This window comes from Perognathus longimembris, chromosome 1 (genome assembly GCF_023159225.1).
Source record: "Perognathus longimembris pacificus isolate PPM17 chromosome 1, ASM2315922v1, whole genome shotgun sequence".
Lineage (NCBI taxonomy): Eukaryota > Metazoa > Chordata > Mammalia > Rodentia > Heteromyidae > Perognathus > Perognathus longimembris.
The window spans coordinates 128,556,090-128,580,111 of NC_063161.1; the positions used below are offsets into that span (position 1 = coordinate 128,556,090).

The 24,022-nt window shown below is 40.9% G+C and overlaps 3 protein-coding genes across 5 annotated transcripts; 1 reads left to right on the plus strand and 2 right to left on the minus strand.

Moving 5' to 3' along the window:
• Positions 1-947: 947 nt before the first annotated feature.
• Positions 948-19,408, minus strand: Topors (TOP1 binding arginine/serine rich protein, E3 ubiquitin ligase). Of its 3 annotated transcripts, XM_048361392.1 has the most exons (4): positions 18,830-19,408; positions 11,038-11,075; positions 9,327-9,521; positions 948-4,207 (listed from the first exon to the last, which is right to left on the minus strand). In XM_048361392.1, the coding sequence occupies exons 1-4, from the start codon at positions 18,870-18,872 to the stop codon at positions 1,271-1,273; spliced, it is 3,213 nt and encodes a 1,070-aa protein (XP_048217349.1). In that variant the 5' UTR covers positions 18,873-19,408; the 3' UTR covers positions 948-1,270. The 3 variants fall into 3 exon arrangements, with proteins under 3 accessions (XP_048217349.1, XP_048217497.1, XP_048217413.1); XM_048361540.1 differs by lacking the exons at positions 11,038-11,075; positions 18,830-19,408 and adding an exon at positions 10,861-10,988; XM_048361456.1 differs by lacking the exons at positions 11,038-11,075; positions 18,830-19,408 and adding an exon at positions 10,581-10,709.
• On the plus strand, positions 10,772-11,599 carry Smim27 (small integral membrane protein 27). Its single transcript, XM_048361733.1, has 2 exons — positions 10,772-10,906; positions 11,376-11,599. Exons 1-2 carry the CDS (start codon positions 10,862-10,864, stop codon positions 11,496-11,498), a joined length of 168 nt encoding a protein of 55 aa, XP_048217690.1. The 5' UTR covers positions 10,772-10,861; the 3' UTR covers positions 11,499-11,599.
• On the minus strand, positions 11,734-23,931 carry Ndufb6 (NADH:ubiquinone oxidoreductase subunit B6). Its single transcript, XM_048361668.1, has 4 exons — positions 23,616-23,931; positions 21,679-21,771; positions 15,474-15,518; positions 11,734-12,083 (listed from the first exon to the last, which is right to left on the minus strand). The coding sequence occupies exons 1-4, from the start codon at positions 23,793-23,795 to the stop codon at positions 12,015-12,017; spliced, it is 387 nt and encodes a 128-aa protein (XP_048217625.1). The 5' UTR covers positions 23,796-23,931; the 3' UTR covers positions 11,734-12,014.
• Between the last annotated feature and the right edge of the window lie 91 nt (positions 23,932-24,022).

Genomic DNA, 24,022 nt, shown 5'->3' on the forward strand with positions numbered 1-24,022 from the left:
GAAAACACAAGAGAAATACTAGAAAAAAGACTTGGTAAATAGATGAAGAATATGAAAGAGCAGGAATGAATGAAAGATGGGCATTTTCACTTCAACATCTAGAGCTACAAAATGTTTCCATAATTTCCTTGATCAACTAAACTATATATAGTCCTTCCACAAATTGCTTGAACTTATTGGAAAACTACTACAGTTTGCAATAATGTAGTTGCTTAAATATTATGTCTTAATATTCGTCTTGGACTAACAACCTGTAAAATTCAGAAATGTATCTACTTTGTTCTGCACTAAAACAATCCAGAAATGCTACACTGTAGGAAATCCCAGTTTCTACTGAACAGTAAGTGTACAGAGTAGCAAAACAAATTGAAAGCTGAATTTAGTTATCATTCAAATTATTATTCACTACAGTCCTACATAAGATGTAAAGCAATTTTATCTTCTCTAAAAAAGGATAAAATAGTTACTTTGCATAAAAGAACAAGGCCTCTCTGTTTTTTAGTAAGCTAAGTGCTTCAAACCATATTTTGCAGCACATAGAAAGCAAGTAAGATATTCAAGGTCTGAAGGTACTGAAATAATAAACAAAACCAAGAGATACTTGTAAATGCTGACCACCTATTTTCAGGATTTGGGCTCTGGTAAAATAGTTTGTTTAAAAGGAAGCAATATTACACAGGAAAAGTTTTGAATTCTTGCTTAAAAGTGTTACTACTTTATTTTTTCTTGAACATAATGTTACTGACAGTTCAGATAGACAAGTATATCAGTATTAAGTTTTCTTAAACTATGCAGACTGAAATGCCCAATTTAGTCTGAAGAAATGAATCTGAATCATACAAACTTTAAGAAAAATAAAAGACTGTCCAAAGGGATTTGCCTAGCTTTTAACACATTTCCAGAATAACTCCCAAGAACAAAATCAAAAATACTCACTACCTTAAAAATATGTCAATACCATATGGCTTTATGAAATAACTTTTAAAATTTACATTTTTATTTAAAAAGGATCCCAAGTTTTAAATAAACTGCTAGCAGTATCATTTTCTTCACTTGAAAGTGCTTAACTCTGAGAGTAGGACATACATACTTTTCGAACAAATAATAACTTTTACAAACACAAAGTAAAAAAATCACTTAAAACATTTTTAAGGAGGAAAAGAACTTTTACCAAAAGTCATCTTTAAATAAACTGCAGTAGATGACATGTTCTTTTTTTTTTCTTTTCACTTTATACCATCAAGATTCTCAATGAGACGCTTTGGCAGGCTTAAGATACGTCACAGTCTCTACCAAGAGACACCGACAATAATGATGTCCTTGGAGATGGCAATTGCCTGGATGGCTCAGTGTGAACAGAAACATCAGTGGGCTGGTTTTCCAAATCAGAGGCCAAGATGTTCTCTTCTCTTACATCAAGAGTCTCTTCCACTTCAGCTGCTGCCTGGGGTGGAATATTATTCACAGTTCTGTTGGCATTATTCAAGTTGTCAGTAAGTGTACTACCATCACACTCCTGGTCAAGGACAGTAAATTCATCTTCTATTGTGACTACATCTTTAGTTTCAAATGATTCCAAGGAAGAAGCCAAATACTCCCTTTGTAGAGGCTCTGGAGGAATGTTGTCACATTCCATGTTTGCTTTTACTTCTGAATCCTTATCACTGTCACTGTCAATGGTAATAACTACTGGAGAACGAGTGTTATCTCCATGATGTTTCTTATGTTTTTTCTTGTGTTTCTTCTTTTTCTTCTTGTGGTGTTTAGCTATATCAGTAGCTTTCCCTTCATAAACTATCTCTACACTTAGGCTACGGGTCCTCCTTTTCCGTCTCTTGTGTTTTGTCTCTCTGTCCGATGATCGTCCATCTGAAAGGCTATCACTTTCGTTTTTGTAGCTTCCATCCAATTTTGATGATTTTTGGTAATGACTGTCCTTTACTTTAGGAGTAAACTCATGAGATTGTTGAGCCACCTCACTAGTACTCTCCAAATGCCGAGTTTTATATTTTCGTTTCCCTCCAGGCTTTTCATTTCTCACCCGGTCAGGTCCTGTAGATGCAGTCCTTGACCTATTACTAGACAGGCTCCTTGATCTGTGCCTTTGATAATAATAATATTTCCGTTCACTGTGATTATTTTTTTTCCGAGCATTTGTTCTTTCAGAAAAAGACTGAATTCGGAACTCTGGACTGGAGGATTGTCTAGAATAATGGGCTCTGGACATAGTCCTCCTCCTGTAAGATGACTCATAGCCATCCCTGTCCTTGTTTCTACTATAATAAGTATACTCCCATTTATATCTACTCCCATAGTTATTTCTTAAGTAATAATGGTCTCTAGTTCTGCTCCGTGATCTTCTCTTGCCATGATCACTGCTATGAGACCGTGATCTGCTTGTACTTTCACTACTTAGAGAAAGAGTTTGGCTTCTTCTTGACCAGCTGCTATCTCTAGTTCTAGAACTCTTCTTGTCTCGTCTCCCTCTTGGTCTGCTACTACTCTCCCTGCTTCTGGAACGTTTGCTTTTCATCCTTTTCTTCCCATGGTGCTTCCTATGATTCCTCTGATCATGCCCACTTCTACTCTGGGAACGTGAATCTGAACTTCTAGATCGTCCCCTCTTCCTGTGTCTACGGTTAGGTGGGGAGCAGCCTCGGTCTCCTCTCATAGATGAACTCAGGTCTCTGGAAGATGACAATGATGCAGATCGCTTCTCTTCCTTCTTTGATCTAATTCTTGTACCAGAATCACAATGACCTTTATTCATTTGTTCATCCTTTCCAAGTACAGATCGTGGAGTTGAACATCTACTAACATCACTATCACCGGAACTGGAAGACTGCTCTTGTTCTTGTGACTTTACTGTCTCTATTTTGTCATATGAGCCTAACTCCTCAGAATCAGAGGACAGCTCAACAAGTTCTGGGGTTCTCTCAGCTAATGGCTTCACAAAGCCGACAATGACACAGTTGTCTGAAGATGAATCACTGTCATTATGTAGGTCGTCATTGGTTTGTACACCTTGATTCTGAGAAGTGACTCCTCCTGTGACAAGTTCTTCATCTGAACTGTCAGAAGTATTTAAGAGGGAAGACATGGCTACATGTACCTGCTCTGAACTTGAGTAAGATGGTCCTGGAGTTTCATCATCCCAGGGTGCCTGACTAACAGTGGCTACATTAATATCTAACTCCTGGGTCTCAGTTTCATCTGGAGATATTGTTATGACTGAAGAATCAGAATGGCTGCCTTCTTCATATGAAGGAGCAGGGCAGTCATAATTAGCATGTTGGTCAAAAGCAGCCATGTTAAAAGGAGATCGAGCAAAACTGATAAATTCATGTATAAAATGCTCAGTCCGATTCAGTAAAAATGGTCTTAAGTCAGAAACAAATGCCTGACTCTCCAAGTCATAGCGAGTAACATTACTCATAATGATGTGCTGAACAATATTGACTAATGATCCATGAGCTCCAAAAAGAACTGTAAGTTCACGTTTTAGCCAAGGGACTAATCTGTGAAGGCAAGCTGGATTTCTACGGAAAAATTCAGCTGAAATATCCCTGTAACGGCCACCATCTTCAATATTTCTAACTCGAGCACCAGCCCGATAGAGGGTTCGTCTAAAATTAATAATATCTTGCTCTTGAATTTTCCGTAAAGTTCTATCATCTGCAGCAGACGGTCCTCTTATTGTAATCTGTCTCATAATGTGAGGAATTTCAACATCTCTAGATCTTGAGATACCCAACCCCTCAAATAGCACTCCGCTGTCTGGTGGAGTAGTTGTTCTTCTATTTACAGTAGTGGTAGTAATAGGTGAATAGATGGAACTATTTCGTTCCCGTGTCATAGTGGTACGGTAGCGAAATCGTCGATCAGGAGTAGCAAAAGAACCATTATAAGAAGGTCTCAGGACATACTCCTTGAAGTCATCTTCTGCCCTCACAGAATGAAATATAGAGTCAAAGGGCTGTTTACACAGTGGACATTCAGCTTTGTTTTTTGACCATTCCTGCACACAGCGAAAACAGAACTTATGCAAGCAGCGATCTAAGTAAGACACATTATCAAATCTGTCCAAGCATATAGGACATTTCGAATCTGGAGATGCATCAGCTGGTACTGCTTGCTGCAGTTTGCTAGTGCCAGCTTTAGGTGAAAAGTTGTCCACTTTAAATTCCTTAGTTGCTGATGCCATTATCTGTAAAAGGGAAAGAAATATATCAGTAAGCTCATGAAGGAGTGACTAAAAAAATGCAAGTGTAATACTACAGTGTTTAAAGCACACATTTATTTCCTAAGATAGAATCTTTTTCAATGCTTTATGTGTTACTCTCTCTGTAATTTCACCAGTAGATTAGTGGGAACAAAATCTGCCTCACAGGTCTGTGAAAAGATTAAAAGCTATTAGAAAAGAGGAGTTATATACACATAATACTGTCAAATATTATTTAATATCTTACTGTTCAAAGAGTTGAGAAATACCTGACATATATAAAAGAAATGTTAGCTGTGGTTATTATTATCATTGTTATATCACTATTATTTTTACATGGCTATTGCCACATTATATTCAGTTGACCAAACTGATTCCTTTCTAAGTATTTACAAGCCTTTCTTCACTTTTTAATTTTAATTTTTTGGCAGTGGGAACTGAAGACTTGCTAGACAGTCCTGTGTCCATTAAACTCAGTTGCTATGCAGACACTGTATCACTAGAGCCATACCTCCAGGCCAGGCCATCTTAGCTTTTTTATTTAATGTGAAGCAGAGCCATAAAGATGTTAAAGCTCAGCTGTTTTATCTACCAGTCTATATTAGTTCTCTTATCTTATTAATTGAATTTGCTAATGTTAAACTCATTATATTTTGGTCTTGTTATTTATAACCTCCTCACAACCCCTAGGCTCCCCCCCTTTGGTATAGTCTGTCCTAATCTTTGTATATATAGTTAATCTCTGTCCCTCCCTCATCCAAATCAGTATGGAGCTTGAACTCAGGGGCATCCACTCAGCTTGCTTACACAAGACTGACACTTTAGCAGTGGAACCATACCTCCAAACTTGGCTGTTTGCTGGGGGTTCGAGTTCTAAGGACTTTTCTGCCCAGGATAGCTTTGAACCACAGTCCTCCAAATCTCAGCTTCCTGAGTAGCTAGGATTACAACAGGTATGAGCCACTAGAGCCACTAGCACATAGCTAAAAATTTCTAGTTCACATAAAAATTATAACCTAGGGCTGGAGGTTTGAGTTCTAATCTAATAACCTAGGTCAGTGGTTGAGGACTTGCCTCAACATGAACATTTTCTTCCATTTCCTCCATCACAGGAAGTTATATGACTAGTCAAATGTTAAGTGAGTTAAATAATGATAATTTCTAAATTATAAACTCCCTGGCCTTAAGAAAATAAGTGAAAAACAAAACCTGCAACAAAAACCTGTATTTGTGAAACCCAAGTACCCTTTCACAGGCTTTTCAAATTAAAGTCACTAATCAAGGACATATACCTTGGCCTTCTCAGACCCTAATTAGGCATCTATCCTGAACAACAAGATCCAGGATACCACAAAGACACCTGCACATCCATGTTTTCGCTGCACAATTCACAACAGCCAAAATATGGAAACAACCCAGATGCCCCAGTACAGATGAATGGATCCAAAAAAATGTGGTACCTGTACACAATGGAATACTACATAGAGATTAGGAATGATAAAATAACAGTATTCACAGGAAAATGGTCAGATCTTGAACAAATAATGTTGAGCAAGACAAGCCTAGAACAGAGAACAAAAATGCATGGTCTCCCTGATACGTGGTTGTGGTGGAGGAGGGGGAGAAAACAGTAGAGATCATGTCTGTAAAATGACGAACTTCTTTTCAAATGGTATTTCCACATATTTTGGTCAGTGACTTTACAGTAATGTCTCTAAAAACAAACAATTACTAAATAAACCTAAAAAGGTCTAGGCTAGACCTATCAGAGGATCACAAGCTCAACAGTTATGTACACATGATTATATAAGATGAGGCTAAGCAAAATGAACTCCAAGAGATGGAAACAGGAGGACTTTATTATTGTCATTATGTTTAATGTACTAGGTGAATTTCCTTTGGCATACCCCATGGTCACTGTATATGATTTTTGTACACTAGACATTGTACATATGCTTATCTGAGCTAGGGAAGAGAAAGATAAATGAGGGAGGGTGTAAACAAGTATACTCACTACCTTATTATGTAACTGTACCCCTCTGTACATCACCTTGTCAATGAAATTTAATAAAAAAAAATTTAACAAGCCTTGGAAATTTGAGCTGTAATTATATTTTCTTTGCATTTTTGTCTGTTGTTGTGGTCCTAGGGATCTGAATCTAGAACTTGGCAAGTGTCCTCTACTACTGAGCTACACTCCTCAATATATACATTCTCCTCTACTTATAATGCTCCATTTACAAAGGATAAAACATATTAAAAATTAAAAACTTACAGGATCAGAGACACTATGTACAACTAAGAGAAATGGAGAACAGTGAAGGAAATTATTGAAGGTTCAAGACTTAGCTTCATCTACAACTAGCACTTTATACCAAAGGAATGCATATCAACTCTAGACTTTAGTTTCTCCTCTATATAAAGAGGGAATAGCTGACTTTGGTGCTGGGAGGGGCTTGTAAATTCCAAGTTAATAAGTAATTTGTTCCTTTGGAATGTAAATTTTAGTGTTTACCATTTCTAGTTTACATAAAAATTACAACATAGGGTTGGGAATACAGCTCTGTAGTAGAGCCACTTGTCTAGCATGGGCAGAGCCTCATAATCTATACTTAGCACTACAAAAGAAAAAAGAAAAAGTGTGTGTTTACACACACACAAAGTGTGTATAGCTTGAAGGTACAGACCCAATGACTGACCCAAGCATGTCCTGGTAACAGGTAAAAAGAACAAGAGCTCTCTCTTACACTTATGCACAACAATACATTAAATTACCCAATTGGTACTGATTAGAAACAAAATCCAGCCTGGCAAAGCTGGCTCATGCCTGTAATCCTAGCTACTGAGGAGGCTGAGATCAGAAGATCCTGATTCAAAGCCAGCCTAGGCAGAAAAGTTCGTGAGATTCTTTTCTCCAAGTAAACACCAGAAAACCAAAAGTGGCCCTGTGGTTCAATGTGGTAGAGCACTAGCCTTGGGCAAAAGAGCTTAGGGAACAGTGCCCAGGTTGGACCCACAATGGAACAAAAAAAAAAAAAAAAAAAGAAAGAAGCATAATCCATTATCAAATAAATGATTATCTTCTAAAGTTTTTGGATAAATAACTGTAGTCATACATAAGACTGTATTGACACATGCTGTAACACAGAGATTCCCACTTATTGAAGCAAATGAGGAAAAAAATTAAAGACCACTTATTGTATGCATTTAATAAATGTCTAGAATAGGAAAATCTATAAAGATGGAAAGTGAACTGGTGCTAGTAATGAAGTTTCCTTCTAGGAAGATGTTTTGCACTCAGATTATGGTGATGGCATCACTCAGTAAACACACTAAAACCTACTGAATTATATACATTAAACAAGTTAATTGTATAGCTGGCATGTAAACTATACTTCCATAGTGAACCTTAAAAATACAAATTAAGGCATAAAATCAGGAAGGCTAACAGGTTAAGATTGGTAGATTTACAGAAAATATTTTTGAATTTAGGTTACAAACAAAGGTAGACCTGTTTAAATTTAGTGCTTCTGAGTCAAGTAAAAGCCCTTGTAAAGGTTTTTTCTAACCAAGCATTCTAGGAATTAGCATTACAATTTACTAGAACCCCTCTCCCCCAGAGGAGGAAATGATCCTTCAATTCTAATCCTACTTCCTAAAGAGCCTCCCAAATCCAAAATAAAGTATATAAATTTTGAAACCTAGCCTTTCCATTCTCAAATCTTCAAATCCCTTCATGCCCACAATGTGGGGGAATTGCAGGTAATCAACAGGAATACACAAGAGGTGGAAGGCATAGTAAATCAAGTCAGAAGGCTGAATCTATGTGAAAAATATTTAGTAGTACTTATCACCCATAAGGGGCAAATGCCTAGACAGAGGATAGTTTATAATAACAAATAATCATACTTAATATAATATTGAACTAACAGTATCTAGGCAAAGTGCTTAATAAAAGTTCTCAGTGGAGGAACTGGAAAGACATCCTACATGTTAAAACCAATTCAAGGCCTACACTTACTTTATTACCTTAAAGAAAAATCCGTTTCCAAAAAAGTGGGAAGAACAGTGAAGGACACAACAGTTAACAGATACATTGACCAGACTTTACCATTACCAAATTTAATTTCAATTCCAGCCATAAAAAGAAATGCTTGGGCTGGGCACTCAGTGGCTACTCCTAGGTACTCTGGAGGCTAAGACCAGAAGGAAAATTCCAAGAGATCCATTCCTCAATTAAACAGCAAAATGTCAACGTGGAGGCATGGTTCAAGTGATAAGTCATCCGTGAGCAAAAAAAAGCCTTAGGCCCTGAGTGCAAGCTCCAGTACCCCCACAAGAAAAAAAACAAAACATGACAACTGCCCCTGCCCCTCCCCCCAGTCACTCATTCAAGATGAGCATGATTGACTGTGGCCTATAGAATTCTGTACATCATATACCTCACCATTGTTAACATAAACCATAGGGCTGTTCCCTAACTTAATCTAGAAAATTACCAAAAATTCTGATTCAGTTTCACTCATCTCAGCACTTCCCTCTTCCTATAAGATCAGCAGGCCACGAGAAAAGCTGCAGTAAATGGACAGTGGGTTGAGGAAGTCAGGGGCAGATAAACCCTGTCCTAAGTGTGTCCACTCGGCACAGACAACTCCAGTAGCCACGGGGATGGTCGTTTCCTGGGCCTGGGGAACTGTGGTGGCTCAATTACAGCACCACACACATTACATAACCTCCAACGAAAATACCGTCATTCCCATTCTACAGACAGGCTCCGAGGTGCGGGGACCTACCAAGGTCACACTGCGCATCGATGGCGATGCCAGGATTCAGAGCGGGCCATCGTGTTCCCAGGCGGCAAGCTGTCTCCAGGACGGCCGCTGACTGGCGCACCTCAGGAGCGGATACGGGCCCCTCACCCGCCCTCCGGCGCCAATCCACAGGTGCGACCCCGGGCCGCCTGCCAGGACCTCGACACGCCGGCCTGGGAGGACTAAGTGCTGGGGGCCAGAACCCCGCTTCCCCGGCCTCACTCCCGGTGGAGTGGGACGTCTGATCACAAGCCCTCCGGCCCCCGCGCTCCATTGTTCCCGACCCCACTCACCTCTGAAGATGCGGGCGCAGGCCCCGCGGAGGCACTGGAAGCGACGTCCCGGTGGCCCAGGAAGGTAGGTCGATGACGGCAGGACCCGCGAAGGCGCACCCGGCGACTCCTCCGCCTACCCTCCGGAGCCGGGGCGGGCGGAGGCGCCTCACCCTCCTCGCGAGACAGCGGAGACCCTGGCGGCTGCTGCGACCCCTGTGACGTAAAACGCTCATTACCAAAGGCAGCCCGGGGGCGGGGCAGAGAGTGAGACCCAGCCTCCTTCCCAAACCACGCATCAAAACACTCCACCGCCGCTCTCGCGACAGCAGCGTCCAGCCCGGCGCGCTGGGGGCGGGGCGTGAGCGCGCGGCCCCTCTTCCCCCACCCCCACCGCACCCCAGCACGCAGCTCAGGCTGGGGGAGGGGGTTCTAGAGGACGCCAAACACAGCGTTCACTTCCAGTTTACCACGAAAACACAAAACTCCTTCCTACCACTTAAACCTCCCCAACTCTCCTTAAAAGTTATTAAAAATTACCTCTTTGCAGACAAAAAGGAACTTCTCTCTTATAATCAAACACTAGAATTCGAATGAGATCCCAAGCCAGGGCCCAATCATAGTCTTCCGAGATTGTTATTCCTATCTGGTAGGGAAGCCAGGGCCTAACCTCTTCCCCAAACAGATCAGGGTTTTTCCTTTCAAAGACGGCTTTGTTCCTTAAAAATGTTTCAAAACTATACCCAAGATACACAGGACGCTTGAGCCCCCAGCGCCCCTGGGCCACATAAGACCACCCAGGCCTAAAATGGTGTCGCCAACATTCTAAAACTGGGGAGCTTGCGTGCCCAAGTGCCACAGTTTGGACTTCATATTTCACGCAGGCCTCGGTCCTAATCGTCGACAAACACTTGTTGATTGGTTGGGACAAGACGCCAGTAGCCTATGCCACGTATTCCTTCTTTAAAAGATGTCACACCCACCTTTTTTGTACTCACGCAAGCCATTAGTTTACAAGGACTCGAGTTATAAAGAATGGTGGGTGAAATTATTCATGCCAAAGGTGAACGTAGGAACGCTTGTCGGCACTACGTGGGAACCGATGGGGGGGGGGGGGAAAGACATCAATTTTCCAGTGTTAGATGTCGAGGCAACATTTAAAACGTGGATTGTTGCCCCAATAAAAACTTTTACATGCATACGAAGGAGTATTTTGCGTTGATACCGCACGGCAACTGAGGGTAGGGGGGAGAGGAGTTGAAAAGACCGGCTTACCCCTCCAGAGAACCAAAAACAAGCAACTTTAAGCCCATTTTCTCCTTCACTCCCCGGATCCATCCGGCGAGGAAGGCTCCGTCCCGCTCACGTGACCGCGTGCCCCACTCCGGGCGGAAGAGGCCGGCCGAGCCCGCGGCTCGCGTCCCGGCAGCCTGTGGGCGGACGTTCGCGCCCGGTTGAAAGATGGCTGCGGCTGCTCAACGGCCGCCGCCCCGGAGCTCGGTGTAGGCCCCGCAGCCCCCCCGCCGACCCCTACGTGTCGCCGCCGTCCGCTTACCATGAGGCCGGTGAGCCGCCGCTGCCTGGACTGGGTTTATTCCGTGGTAAGTAGCTGGGCCCAGCGGGGGCCCCCAGCGTCGGCGCCCAGGGCCCGCAGGCGTTAAGGCCTCCCCGTCTTCTTCAGCGACCACAAACCCCAAACCCCATTCCAGAATTAAGCGGTTCACCCGCTCACCTCGACTCCGCCTCTTCCTGCAGGACACGCTCTTCCGCCTCTGACGCAAGGGCTGCGGGGCGGGCTCCGCCGTAGGGAGGCCGCACTTAGTCCCCACCTCAGAGGCCGCCCGGTCGCTGCGGGGGGCGGGACCCGGGCTTCTCCTTTGGCTGGGCCGGCTGGGGGCGGGGCGGGCTCGCTGGGTTACTGGTTACAGCGGAGGGCGGAGCCGTCTCCCGCGTTCACGTGCTTGGCCCGGGGACGTAGCGGGAGCGGGGCGGGGAGGAAGGAAGGGGCGGGACTAGCTCGTCCCGCTCACTTTTCCATCTGCTCTCGCCCCGGCCCCGCCCCTTTTCCAGCTGTTGCTTATGGTCGTTCTGCTCTCGTGGGGATCCGTCATCTATGCCTCCACCGTGGCCGCCCGGAGACAGCTGCACCAAGAATTCCCGGACAAAATCTTCGGAATGAAGGAACTTCTCTAGTCTTACGGATTTATCAGTTCCCTGCCACTATGGTTCTTTCTCTCATGTTTAATCTGATGCCTGTGTAGATTTAAAAAGTTTATAAATGCAGTTTCCAAAATTAACTGTTGTGTCATTCTTTGTAAGAAGTCCTAATGGTAATTTTTATAGACCTAACGGCTTTGGGGCCTTTTGATCTAATTTCTACTTAAGTTTTTTTTTTAAATATCTCAAAGACTAAAACGAAACTGTGAGATGTTTGTCCTTATATTCCTTTATTGAAACAACCTTTCCAATTATATGATTTCTGCTTCCTGTTTTTCAAATTATGAAAAAGCAGGTGGTTTGCTCATTTTTTGTTGTTAAAATTATTCAGTTATAGTGTTATTTGTTAAACTATACAATGTTTGGGAAGTAACAATACTTTTCCGAGAGCACACTTTATTAATTACTTTTCCAGGAATATATTCAGTAAAGATAGTAACACAAATACAAATGATGGGCTGTTATGTAAGCCTTGAAAGTTGTACATAATCTTCAGTGATGCTGATCAGGAAAATCTTTCATTGGGGGAATTACTTCTCCTGTCTCCAGAATTGTATCACCCTAGGAAAACAAAGAAGCATTTAGTAGTTAAATCTGCAAAGGTAGTAGGTCTAGCCATGTTGCTCAGACTGCATGGAAAAGGTAGTTGTGTGCTGGCACACTTCCAGCAGGGTATTGGTGGTTCCTGCTTGTAATCCTAGCTACTCAGGAGGCTGAGATATCAGGATTGCAACTCAAAGCCAGCCTGGGCAGGAAAGTCCAGAGACTATCTTCAATAACCTTCCAAATGCCAGAAGTGGAACTTAAGTAGTAGAGTACTAGCCTTGATCAAAAGAATCTCAGAGACTGCATGCACCATGCCCAACGACTGGCACAAAAAAAAAAAAAAAGACTTCCATGAGGCAGAAGGTAACTATTACACTCTTAAGGTACAATTGAAAAAACAACTTTCATTTAGAGCCACAGTAACTGGAAAGGGCATGAGTGTTGTGTGTCTCCAGGTGGTATGGGATAACTTGTTTGCATGAGCCTGCGAAAGAGAACCCCTGGAAAGAAGTTACAGGGAAACATATTCCATTCAAAAAAGGTAGTAACCTTATTTCCAGCAACTGAATATGCTAAGCAATCATCAATTTCCTGTTGGCTTAGATACTGGAAGCAGGATGCAAACTTTGGTTGGGCAACTTGTCCGAGTGTCTTTTCAAACCTAGATATATGTGGTTCAAGAGCATGGGCTTTGAAATCAAAACCAAATAGTGAGAACCTGAAACCACTAACCAGCCACATAAATTTTAAACAAATTGCATTATTTCAGCTTTCAGACATGTGTATAACAGGTTTACAGTCCCTAAATGACTAGGCAGCATTGAATTATCTCCATTCCTACTCCTAGCCCCACACTTGCAGCTCCCTGAGCTGGTGGTATTGCTCAGAACTATTAGCTGGCAGAGAGACACACTTGTTTTATGTTTAAGCCACTATACATTTTTCTGACAATTTATTCCCACTGTAGCATTCCCACTGTATGTGATAAAAATGATCACATCAGAACTAATACTAATGTAATAAAACCAACCTACATGGCACCACTTAGCAATCTATAGACAGAGGCTCTAAGACTAAAAACGGAAACAAAGGCAGTGATGCAGAGAATGGTGGTACATGCCTATAATCCCAGCACTCAGAAGGCTGATCATCACAAGTTCAAGGCCAACCTGAGCTACATAGTGAAACTACTTTGCAAAGTGTCTCCTATAATATGGAAGCAAAATGCTTAGTTGGTCGACTGCCTTGGGAATATACTTTTAAGAAACATGAGCTCAAGCAGGAAGCAGTTGTATCTGAAAGTGAAAATTAAAGGAGAGGCTAGTATTGGGAGACCAGACTGCTTCCAAAACCCTAAACAGAGTAAATGCCAGTTAAACTCAATAAGCAGAGAGACTGGGTCCTATGGCAAAGATTAAATCAAAGTAAAGACAACCTTTGAGCCAATCTTTCAGATAGCCTCCAATAATTGCCAGTGATTTAAAAGGCAGGTGCTTGAGGACAAATAAAACTTGTTAGAGAAAGAATGAAGGCTGACATATAGAGTTGACTAGAAACAAATGCCTGACAGGTATTTTTTTTTCCTGCTCACCAATTATTAAAGGGAATGGATAGTCAAGCCACACATACAGACTACAAAAGGCCAAGGATTGGCCAAAAAATAAAATAAAATAAAATAAAAAATAAAATTTCTAGCACTTACCCAGTGAGCAGGAGGTAAAATCTTGTGGGATTTTTTCCTTTATTTTATTTATTTATTCATTTATTGCCAGTCATGGGGCTTAAACTCAGGGCCTGAGCACTGTCCCTGGCTTCTTTTTGCTCAAGCCTACTAGCACTTTACCACTTGAGCCACAGAGCCACTTCTGGCCTTTTGTATATATGTGGTGCTGAGGAATTGAACCTAGGGCTTCATGTATAAGAGGCAAGCACTCTTTCCACTAGGCTATATTCCCAGCCCGGGGATTTTTTTCTTGTGTGTGTTTGTGCTAGTACTACAGTTTGAACTCCAGACCTAGATTCTGCCCTAAGCTTTTTGGCTCAAGGCTAGCACTCTACCACTGGAGCCACAACTCCACTTCCAGCTTTTTAGTGATAATTTGGAGATAAGAGTCTCACAGGAGCTGGAGCTGGTGGCTCATGCCTGTAATCCTAGCTACTCAGGAAGCTGAGATCTGAAGATCACAGTTCAAAGCTAGCCTAGATAGGAAAGTCCATGAGACTCTTATCTCCACTCAAACAACAAATATGGGAAGTAGAACTGTGTCTCAAAATGGTAGAGCACAAGCCCTGAGCAGAAAAGCTCAAGGCCAGTGCAAAGGCCCTGAGTTCAATCCCTAGGACTAGCTCAGGAAAAAAAAAAAAGGCTTTTCTGCCTGGGCTGGCTTTGAGTTCTAGCCCCAGGACTGACACAGAAAAAAAAAAAGGCTTTCCTGCCTGGGCTGGCTTTGAACTGTAATCCTCAGTTCTCAGCCACCTGAGTGATTAGGATTATAGGCATGAACCAACAGTGCCCAACTCAAGAAGGCAAACCTTGAAGGCTGTATACCTCTAAGAAAGTTCCCAATACCTACTCAGCTGTGGTGTAGGTTGGTAACAAGAAGCCACCTGGACAAAGCAGGAACCAGTAAGGACAGTAAACAAAGGTGTCTCATCTGCGATTCATTATCTGTACATATTACTGTACTAAATAATCTCACCAACAGTTAATAAAAATTTAAACTATATAGTCCTAGCTACTCAGGAAGCTGAGATCTGAAGATCAAGGTTCATTTATCTCCAATTAATCACCAAAAAAACTGGAAGCTGAGATCCAGAGGGTGGTTTGAAGCCAGTCTGAACAAAAAAGTCTGTGGGACTATCTCCCACAGATCAGCAAAAAGCTAGGCTAGAGATATGAATTAAGTAGGAAAAGTGTCAGCACAGCAATCCCTTTGAGACCCTAAGTTCAAACCCTAGTACAAGTTAAAAAAAAAAAAAACCAAATACATACATATGCATACATAAGTTGCCTACTGAGTAGTATTAATGATGAAAGACCTCATTTTGAATTAGTATTAGGGCTTATATATTCAAAGGATAAAACTTAAAATATACATTAAAGTATTTTAAATTCACAAATGGAAGCACAAAGCCACAGAAGACTTTGACATAACAGAAATTCAGCTCAGGTGTCTTCTCAGGCTTGTGCCCTGGGTCTTTTGTACTACAACTCACTGTAGGATCATCAAGGTCAGCACAAGGCTGAACATTAATGTGTTCACTGTGTTCTCAATCTCTCTCATAATATATAAAACAGGCACATAAACTGAACAGCATGAGGAAAAGAACATTTTAGTCTAATAAATTATCACTTGGAGATGGAAGAACAATAATATACCAAAAAAAATCAGTTTTGAGACTTACTGGGAATATTCTTGGCTTCCTTTCAACAATGCCATATGGTTTTGTCTGCAATAAAAAGATGTTAATTACAATGTTAGAACTTCTTGTGAAAATAAAAGATTCTATCCCAAATTGTAACTTAAGTCTGGAGCTTTCATAGAACTCCATATTCATGCTTCATTCAACATCTCTACGAAGCTCATAGGAGACACCTCAAATAGGTCTACCACAAATTTCCTCAGCCCCAACTACTCCTCCCACATTTCTTTATTTACCCTCTATGCAAAGGCCATAACCTTGATTCCTCGGCAGATTCTGTTGAGGGTGCTTTGATGTGCCTTGATTCCAAGTGCCTCTCACCACCTCTTGAACTGCGAGCAATCCGCAATCATTTTTTTTTTTCACCTGAACTGCCCAGGAACACCTATTGGCCTCCTAGCTTTCACCTGTGTCTGCTAAAATTCAGGTATATTCTTTTAAGATGTATCACTTCTGCTCATATTTTCATTATGTTTAAAGCAAAAGGCAAAAGTCTGCTGTGGTCCAAAGATGATCTAGCTCTGAGCTTACTTGTCTGACTACCCTCTCTCCGTCCTTTGCTGTACCTATAAGCCATAGTAGCCACTAGGTCCAGCCAGTGAGCCTGCTGCGACTCAGGGTCTTTGCACTCACAAATACTTCTACCTGAATGAAGTGGTCTCTTACATATATGCTTGGCCTGTAGCCTCATTTCATCTGTTTCTATTCAAATATCACTTCCTCAGAGAGGCCAAATTAGAAGAGGCCAAATTAAAACAGCAGTTTGCCATTCTCTAATCCTTTGTTCTGCTTAATTCTTGTATTAGAACCTGATCACTTCCTATAGCATGATAAACTTTTTTCTTGAGTCTATTACCAATCTCCAAGACTGGAACAAATGTTTCATGAGGGCAGTGATACAATCTGCTTTGTTCATTGCTGTGTCCCTGTTTGTAAACTGCCTTGCACACAGGAGATGCTAAATAAATAACTTTTCAATAAATACAGCAATATATAACAAAATATTAAAAATATGAGGACATTAAAATGTCATTATAATAACTGTGGCCAAAGGCAAAACATCAAAATGTTTTCAGGGAAATGTAGAATGCAATCAGATAGCAGAAGAGTGAGCTGAAGCAAGCTAGCTGCAATCTTATTGAGGATTCAGCCTCCAACCGGCCCAAATAGGAGTAAGGTGAAGCAGTAGCCTTGTGACCGCAACTAACACAGCTAAGTACGTCTGCCTCTGCTTAGGGAACATCACCTAGAAGTGAGACTCCTTCTTATAAGCAACATTAATGCCCTGTGCTGTTATCACCCCAGCAAAAGCAGCTTGTTAACTCTCCTTCTGAAAGTATCCCTCCAATTCTAGAACAATTTAGTTATAAATATGATATAGTAAATCTAGAATATAAACAAATGCCAACTTTTTAAAAGTTGTGAAAACACTGAGACAATCCAAATGTCTTGTTTGATTGAAAGGTTTGTCACATATAAAAATAAACCAGCTATTTGAAGGTCTAATGGGCTCAGTTTAAGATTTTAACTTAAATGCATAATTGACTTAGGCTTCTGATTTTAAGTTCAAAATATTTGCTTCATAGTTACAAATTTGCCCTATGATTATCGGAAAAAAAATACCAGTCTTTATACCAGTCTTGTATAGATATAAAAGAAGTAAAAGGGAGCTTGGGTTTTATCTTATATAGATATTTACAAGACTGGTAAGGTGGGACACACCTGTAATCCCAGCTCTACTAGTGGCTGAGATGGGAGGATCATAGGTCAAGGCCACCTACGACAAAAAAAATTTTAAGACCCTATCTCAGAAACAAGCCAAGGACTCGCATCTATAACACCAGTTATGTGGGAAGTATAGGTAGGACTGCAGTCCAATGCTGGCTCAGGCAAAAAAAAAAGCACAAGAGTCTATCTGAAAAACAACAAGTGTCGTGGGCATAGCTCAAATGGTAGTGCCCTTGCTAGCAAGTACAAACACCTGAGTTAAAAATTCCTATACCACTTAATAAGCATAAAAAATTATAAATGTAGTTTAAAGCATTAACAAGAGGTTAACAGAATTTGAAAACTGAATTTACAGAAATAAAACAGGTTTTCAAATTTAAAATTAATACACTAAATAGTAACTTATTTCCAGATAACTATGACTAGTTTTTTTCTGCATACAAAAACCATACTTGGATGTTACATTTATTTTCTTTTCACTGAGCCAGGCATAGGTGACTCTTGCTTATAATCTTAGCCTCTCAGGAGGCTGAGAAGATCATGGTTCATAGCCAGCCTGGGCAAAAAAGTTCACTAGACTCCGTCTCCAATTAATCAGCAAAATGCTGGATTAGAGGCATAGTCCAAGTTGTAGAGTACTAGCTGAGCCCAAGAAAGCAGAGCTAGAGCTTAAGGTCCTGAGTTCAAGCACCTGCACAAAACAACATAAAATAAAAACTTTAACTGTCAGCAGTATTTTCTTTGTAGGGTCTTATTGCTAAAATAGTGAAGGAAAAAATAATGTATAAATCATTAAAAATGGCTAGTGGACATATAGATGAATATACAAAGATTTTTAAACCCATCAACAATAGAAATTACTAATCTGCTCCTTAGAGATCTACACTGTCAGCCCCCTTAATTGGCTGAGAAAGACTTTCTGTTGATTTATAAGGCAAGGACATGAATTTAAATTTCTTTAAAAAAAAAAATCTACTAGCCCCTAACTCTGAAGACATGCCATATCCACTTGAATGCCTCTACAAAGGGCTAGGCCAACAGACTTACCTACTCCAGATCACCACCAAACCTCCCTTCTGAACACCCTAATTACAAATCCCAAGGCTGGAAACTGTATAGTCCTCTAAGGAAGTAAAGAGGAACTTGGGTTTTATCCTCAACTTAACCAACTGTTAACACCTCAGGTGTTCTCCCTTTGAAAGTTCTTCTAGTGTCACCTCTCTTTTTCATCCCTGCTGTCTTCCTCCTTACCCTCACTAAAAACTAGTCTCCAGCTGAACTGCTACTGTCAAAAAGTTCCTCCCCTCAGTGCACCCTGGATAGCAGTGCTTTTCTACATTTCCCTCACGTTCATCAAGTTAACTCTTCCCTTTTACAATGGAATTTCCCAGTGACCACTGAATACAGTCTTCTGCCTAATTTTCAAGACTCCCTAAATTAGTCCCAGGAAATGAGTGGAGAGAACTCCATCCCAATCATCTCTGTCAGGAGTACAATCATTAGTCACTCCCTATCTTTCCTGATAACTGGGATAACTTTTCTTCTCCATTTATTTCTTACCCAAATAAAATCTATTTCAAACACTATATATGTTGCTTGAGGTTGGGTACTCTTTCTATAGCAATAGGGAAGATGACATACTAAATACACCATAGTTATTAATCAAAGGACATCAACTGCTTAGTAAAGAAAACAAAGATGATGTCAGCAATCAGAATTCTAAAGAACTTACAAAATTAACAGAAAACAAACCAGGTAAGGGGGCTTTCTAAGAACTTCAAACCTTTTTGGTTATTTCTTTGATGCTCCTTTCAATAGACCAATAGAAAGCAAACTTCAACTAGATATTCTGTAGCTTGTTAAGCAGCCTCTAACTTGTATTGTTTTAATTTTGGAATCATTTTAAGTTTACAAAAGCTAGCAAGAATAATAAAAAGTGTTTTCCTGAATCATTTTTTACTAAATTGATGACTGATCCTTATAAATTTCCTATACAAACAATATTCTTAAAAACAAATTACAACCACCAGGATCAGAAAATTAACATTGCCACATTATTATTTCTATTTAGGCTAAAGAATTCATTCAAAATTTGCAAACTGTGTACACTTAGACTGCTCAGAAAAGATTGTATCCATTCTCCACTTACTGTAGACTTTTAAAATTCTGACTGTCAACACCATCTTTGTTCTTTTTTTTTTTTTGGCCAGTCCTGGGGCTTGGACTCAGGGCCTGAGCACTGTCCCTGGCTTCTTTTTGCTCAAGGCTAGCACTCTGCCACTTGAGCCACAGTGCCACTTCTGGCCGTTTTCTGTATATATGGTGCTGGGGAATCAAACCCAGGGCCTCATGTATACGAGGCAAGCACTCTTGCCACTAGGCCATATCCCCAGCCCCCTATCTTTGTTCTTTTGATCAAGCAGATCATGCCCAGTAATCAAGATCTGTACTTAGATGACATGTCATGATTGAATTCGTTGACTTTTTGGCAGATTTACTTTATACTATAAAATACTGCTTTCTTCTTACTATGTCTATCAAGAAGCACATAATTTCAGTTTGTCTGATTAATGACATTAAGGTGTTACTTGTTAGATATCTTCACTACAGTTATAATCTCCTTGATAACAAGTGTTTCAAGGATGGGCATTTTAAGATTAATTTTAGCAGCCCTTGAAATCCTTTGAATTAAATATTCCTAGGATGATTCCCAAATGGTAACTTTTCTTGTTCTATCACTCCTTGTCCTTTATTATTTATCAAACTACTGTATGAAAAAGCTTTTTCCTACCCATTTATTAGTTCAGTATCAGTACAGACTCATGAGTTCTCAATTTTATTTATTAAGATGAGTCACATCTATTACTATTATTATTTTGATGCTAGTTTTCCCAGTGAGGGTGCTTTCAATATGCCTGTGTCCACCTGATACATCCTCATCAGTCTCCAACCACTTCTTTTACTTTCTGGCTCAAATACATGCTCCAAGCTAATTCTGTACTTTGCCTGCCCCAGCTCTGGAATCAGTTATTTCCCCAAGAAGCTCTGCTTCCTTTTAATGCTGGAATGCATTTAGAAAGTAAGACCTGCCAAGTATGTTATATGCATGTATGAAAGAGAGCAATGAAAATGTAGACATTGCTTTAAGAAAGGGTAGAGGGAAAGAGGGAGAGAGGGGAAGGGAGAGAGAGAGAAAGAGAAAGAGGGTATGAATCTTACTTGGGGACACTGTATGCGTGGATTTCCATTGTATGCAAATATCCCTATGGAACCTTCATGTACAACTAATATATGCTAGTAATAGAATAACATTAGTTATTCTTATTACTTAGTGTCCTACTCGCTAAGATGCAGCATTGTTCCCAGGCCTTCTTAGTGGACAGAGATGAAGAATATAAATATATAAACACACACATCCACATTTACATTCACATTTCAACATCTATCTCTGAATATATAATGAAAACCCTGAATTCATATCAATACTTCCAATTCTGTTCCAGCACCACAAGGTTTTTCTCCTTGTTCTATACCTAACTCCCTTTTGCAGCAGTAACAATTTGAGGTCTTTCTATTATTATCATTATATATGCTTATTTATTGCACTTCCTTATATATAACAAATCTCCCATCACTACCACTACACCCCAAATGTATAACTCCCTCAGCTCATGTCACCAAAATGTAATACCTATCACCATCCTTCTGCTCAGGCTCCAGGAGCTATACCAGCTTGCTGCCACCACTGCTACCCATGCAGGTGTGCTCACATTCCCCACACCTATAGCTCTCACAGAGTACAAGAAGACCTTCTCATTCCATGTTTTAACACTCCACACAGGGCAGTCCACTGCTCCCTTCCATGCTATGCCAGAAACTGAATGCTCTCTTCATCCTCTCTGGGATCCAACACCATTTACCCACTGGGCTCTCCCTAGCTTTTAAAATATGGACACTGGCTCCATTCAATCAGCCCATGAAAGATCTGTCAGTAGGAGAATTCAAGTTTTTGAACATGCAGAATTTTAAAGTATGAGAAAACAGGCAAAAATGAAGCAAAGAGAAATAAGATGATGGCAAAGATAACCTCTAATTTTGAATTTTATCTTATATTAGATCTGTGTCCCAAAAAAAGGATCAGAAAATATTATTTCCCTTCCTGCTCAGGACTCTGATGTTCACACTAGTATTATTAGGTCAGTTACATTCTGATTACTCAAATACTACTTCTACTCAAGGTCTAAACTAAAGAATAATATTTTGGAAAACCATACTGACCTATATACTAAACCATTAATATGTAAGTTTCATTCATTATTTTCACATAAAGAGGCTCAAAGTATTTTGAAATTAACTTATATGTGGCAGTTTATTTCCATAAACTACAGATATAGTACACCCACATAGGAAATTGTTTTGGGTAATATTTAAAATCAGCTCATACTTAGACCATACTTACATCCACATGATATTTGACGTAATAATGAATAATCCAGGCGGGTATAAGTACACGAGTAACAGCAAACACGCTGTTTTTATATGTGTTATAGACCTGGGGAAAAATACATGCAAAAAATAAGCAGATAATATCATGATTATTATACAAATCTCTAAATAAAACATATTTCTTTATATCTTACAGTGAACCTTACCCACTCAAATATTTTTAGTAACTGTAGGGCCCACATCTAAAACAAAGCTTAGGACAAGCAGCATTTTGCAGGATTATATAGTAAGGCATTTATTGATAGTTGGTTGTTGTTGTTTTTTTTAAGGAATAAGACCTCTAAAGATACCCATATTTTAATTTTGTTAAACATAGAATTAGAAAAAAATTAATGATTTAACAAAAGTAATCAAACATGAAGAATTTTTAAAGTAAAGTCACTTCCCTAATTTGTCAACTTTAGTACCCACTATCAATACCCACTATCATGCTTTATTTTGAATGTAAGACAGACATCCTTAAGATGGAATTCAACAAATGGTTAACTACTGCTTTCAATCCCCAGGCCGACAGGTGAGATATGAACTTTCAACCAGTGATTGCTAAAATCAACAGGGAATGTCAAGGATATATAGGGTTACAGACTACTTGACTTACAAGAGTGGAATTTTAGCACTGAAAGTATTTACTATCACTTCCTCTGAAAAATTCCCACCAATTCTATTGCACTAGACTTTGTAAAACAAGGGAGAGTAGAAAACATGTGGATTTCAACATGAGCTCATTCAATCCCTAGCTGTGACTATGAAATTCAGTCTTCAGTTTCCTCACATTTAATATGATGATAACAAACATAGTTTCTATCATACAGGAGTAATGTACATAAAGTCTTCACAGTACTAGGCAGGTGCACAACAAGAGCAGCATGCTGGCTTTTTTTTTTTTTTTTACTTTTTTTTAGTTAGTCCTGGGGCTTGAAGGCTTGAACTCTGCCTGAGTGCTGCCCCTGGGCTCCTTTTGCTCAAAGTTAGCATTGAGCCTTAGTGCCACTTCCAGATTTTTGTGTGATTAATTGGAGATAAGAGTCTCACAAACCAAGCTCCCAACTGTGATCCTCAGATCTCAGCCTCCTGAGTGGCCAGGATTACAGACATGAGCCACTGGCACCCGGCCCATTACACTATTTATTACTATTATTAGCCAATGTTGTAGGTAATTGGAAGGAACTGTAACACAGTATTCATCATTCATAATTGATATGATTTAATAAACAGACCAGGAAAATACCCAGAATTGTGAAAATAAAAGCCAGACCTTGGTTGGTATCACCCTGTCACTTGAGTTCAAGACCAGTCTTTGGCTAGTGTTTTTTTGTTGTTGTTGTTTTGTTTGGGTGGGGAGGAACAATACTAGGGTTTGAACTCAAGACCTTGCTCTTGCTAGGCTAGCATTCTGCCACTTGAGCCCAACATTCGGTCTTTGATGACTGATTTGTCCACCTAGCAAAGTCCAGCAATGCAAATTTGTTTTATGGAAGCAATGAGTGAAAAACATATAGTGATGGTTTAGAGAGGCAGTTTTAAATATCTTGACTCCCTAATCGATACCTAGTAACCCTGTCCTTTTATGCGATGACAAGAGGCTATGTAACAGCTAGAGGTGCATGGTCGTAAGATCAAGAAATTTCAACCCTGGCGAATTCTTGCCTGCTATTCTGAGGGACGAAGTGCAGAACCTATCAACTGCGTCCCCCTCCATTATGCCTGGACGGCAACAGGGCAAGGTGCGAAGCCGGACGAGCTCGACAGCTGCTGGTGCCGGCGCAGGCCTCGGGAGGGCAAGCCAGCGTCCTCGCTCAAAGCCCGGCCTCTCCGAAACCGACTGTCCCCGGAGGGGCAGGGGGCCGGCGGCGTGTGCGTACGGGGGTGCTTGGAGGCCCCTCAACTCACCAACTTCCTCCAGGGGGTCTCTTCCCGCAGGAAGCGTTTCCAAAACTCCTCCACGGGCCACCCCTTTTGCTGGGGTATCACGGGCTCCCGGGGACTCAGTTCCTGGTCCTTCAGCCATTGCCTTCTGAGCTCCCGCAGCTGCTGCAGCCGCAGCTTCTCATCCGACGTGTACCCCGTCATGTCGCCCTGCGGGGGGGGGGGGAGCTGGGGAAGAGGCGAAGCAACAAGGACAAGGCGACACCCCCGGAACCTGGGCCCGGTCACCCTCGGACCTGCGCGGAGCGACCTTGCGCGGACGCTTGTGAGCGGCGCGCGGTTATGACGCAACTCCGGGACGCCTCACGCCTCTAGGCCCGGACAGCAATGTCTGGGCATGCGCAGAGCTCTCGCCGCTCTCCTCCCACCTG